Source organism: Echinops telfairi, unplaced genomic scaffold, assembly GCF_000313985.2.
Source record: "Echinops telfairi isolate 266 unplaced genomic scaffold, ASM31398v2 ScPeMD7_7409;HRSCAF=8447, whole genome shotgun sequence".
In the NCBI taxonomy this organism is placed as follows: Eukaryota; Metazoa; Chordata; class Mammalia; order Afrosoricida; family Tenrecidae; genus Echinops; species Echinops telfairi.
In genome coordinates, this window is record NW_022111309.1 from 13,774,402 (window position 1) to 13,775,788 (window position 1,387).

The 1,387-nt window shown below is 40.9% G+C and overlaps 1 protein-coding gene across 1 annotated transcript in view; it reads left to right on the forward strand.

The window, feature by feature from the left end:
• AGBL1 (AGBL carboxypeptidase 1) overlaps positions 1–1,387 on the forward strand; it is a 1,177,048-nt gene that overhangs the window by 851,144 nt on the left and 324,517 nt on the right. Inside the window, 1 exon segment of the mRNA XM_004709893.4 lies at positions 745–905. Coding sequence (XP_004709950.4) covers positions 745–905 — 161 coding nt within the window.

The window sequence follows — 1,387 nt, forward strand, 5'->3', positions numbered from 1 at the left end:
AAAAGTGCTTCTGAAAATCAGTGTACAAGTGTCTGCTTGAGTTCCTGCCTGAACAAGTGATTGTACATAAGTGATATTTTATGCTGCATGATTTCTATCTGAAGGACTTACCCATTCTTAAAAGAGGTATCCTATAAGCAAGGTTGTTTTAAAACTCTGTTTTAGCAGTACAATATATTTTTAAATACATATTATCTTAATTAGAATTCTGGTATGAAAACAGATTGAAGCAGTGCGCCTCTAACCAAAGTGGGGAGACTCCGGGATACCCACCCACTTTCTGGCGTTCTAATACCTCCTTTTTTTATCCCTTACTCAGGAGTCCAGTGATGTAGTAGTTACTCATTGAGCTAGGATCCACAATGTGAGCAGTTTAAAACCACCAGCTGCTCTGCTGGAGAACGTTAAATAATTATAGTCTCTGAAACTCACAGGGCTACTTATATCCTGTCCTATAGGGTCGGCATTCACAGGACAGTCATGAATGAATACCTCCTACTAGTCCCTTTCTATCTTTGGAGGATATCTAGGGAGGGCTTGATGTCAACATAATCATATTGAGATCCACCAATTCAAGGTGTGAGCTACAAAGAACAATATGAGAATAGAGGCTGATGCAGTCTACCAACTTAATGCCTGTGACAGGCATGCATCCCAAAGACTTTCCTCCCAACCTCAGATTCATACCACTCAGGTTCCATCATATTGTTGACTCATACATCGACTGCTTTCTTTAATCATTAGGGTCTGCAGTTTGGCACCAAAGAACTGGAGGAGATGGGAGCCATGTTCTGCCTGGGACTCCTCATCTTGGAACTCAAATCGGTCAACTGCAGTCATCAGCTTCTTGGTGCTGCAACTCTTCTGAAGGCAGTGGAAGAGGCCCTGGACTACCACCTGCAGAGGTAAGAGGCTTATTGGAGGGTGGGGGGTGGGATGGAGGAGGAAGTTGAACTTCTGGGTTCCCACTAGAAAACATCTCAGGAACAAAAGAGAAGTGAACCAAGGTATTTGATGAACAGACAAACTGAGAATGTGCAAAATTAAGAAAGATGCAGCAGTTCTCTATTGATAGGGCAGACCTGAGAATTCTTTTTGTCTTTGGAAGATAAGGAGACTGTCTTACATGTGTGCATGCAAATACAATGTTTCATCTATTTTTATATATGCATTATTAATGAATTGTGTTTATAGTATGCTTACTTCATAAGACTCATGAACATCTATAGATATTTATATTTTCCAGTTATGTTCTTGGTACTTAGATGAAGGCACCCTAGTGGTATTGGTAGTTAAGTATTGCACTGCTAACTGAAAGGGTGGAGTTCTCACCCATCAGTCACTCTGTGGGAGAAAGATGAGACTGCTCTCAAAAAGATTAACAGTC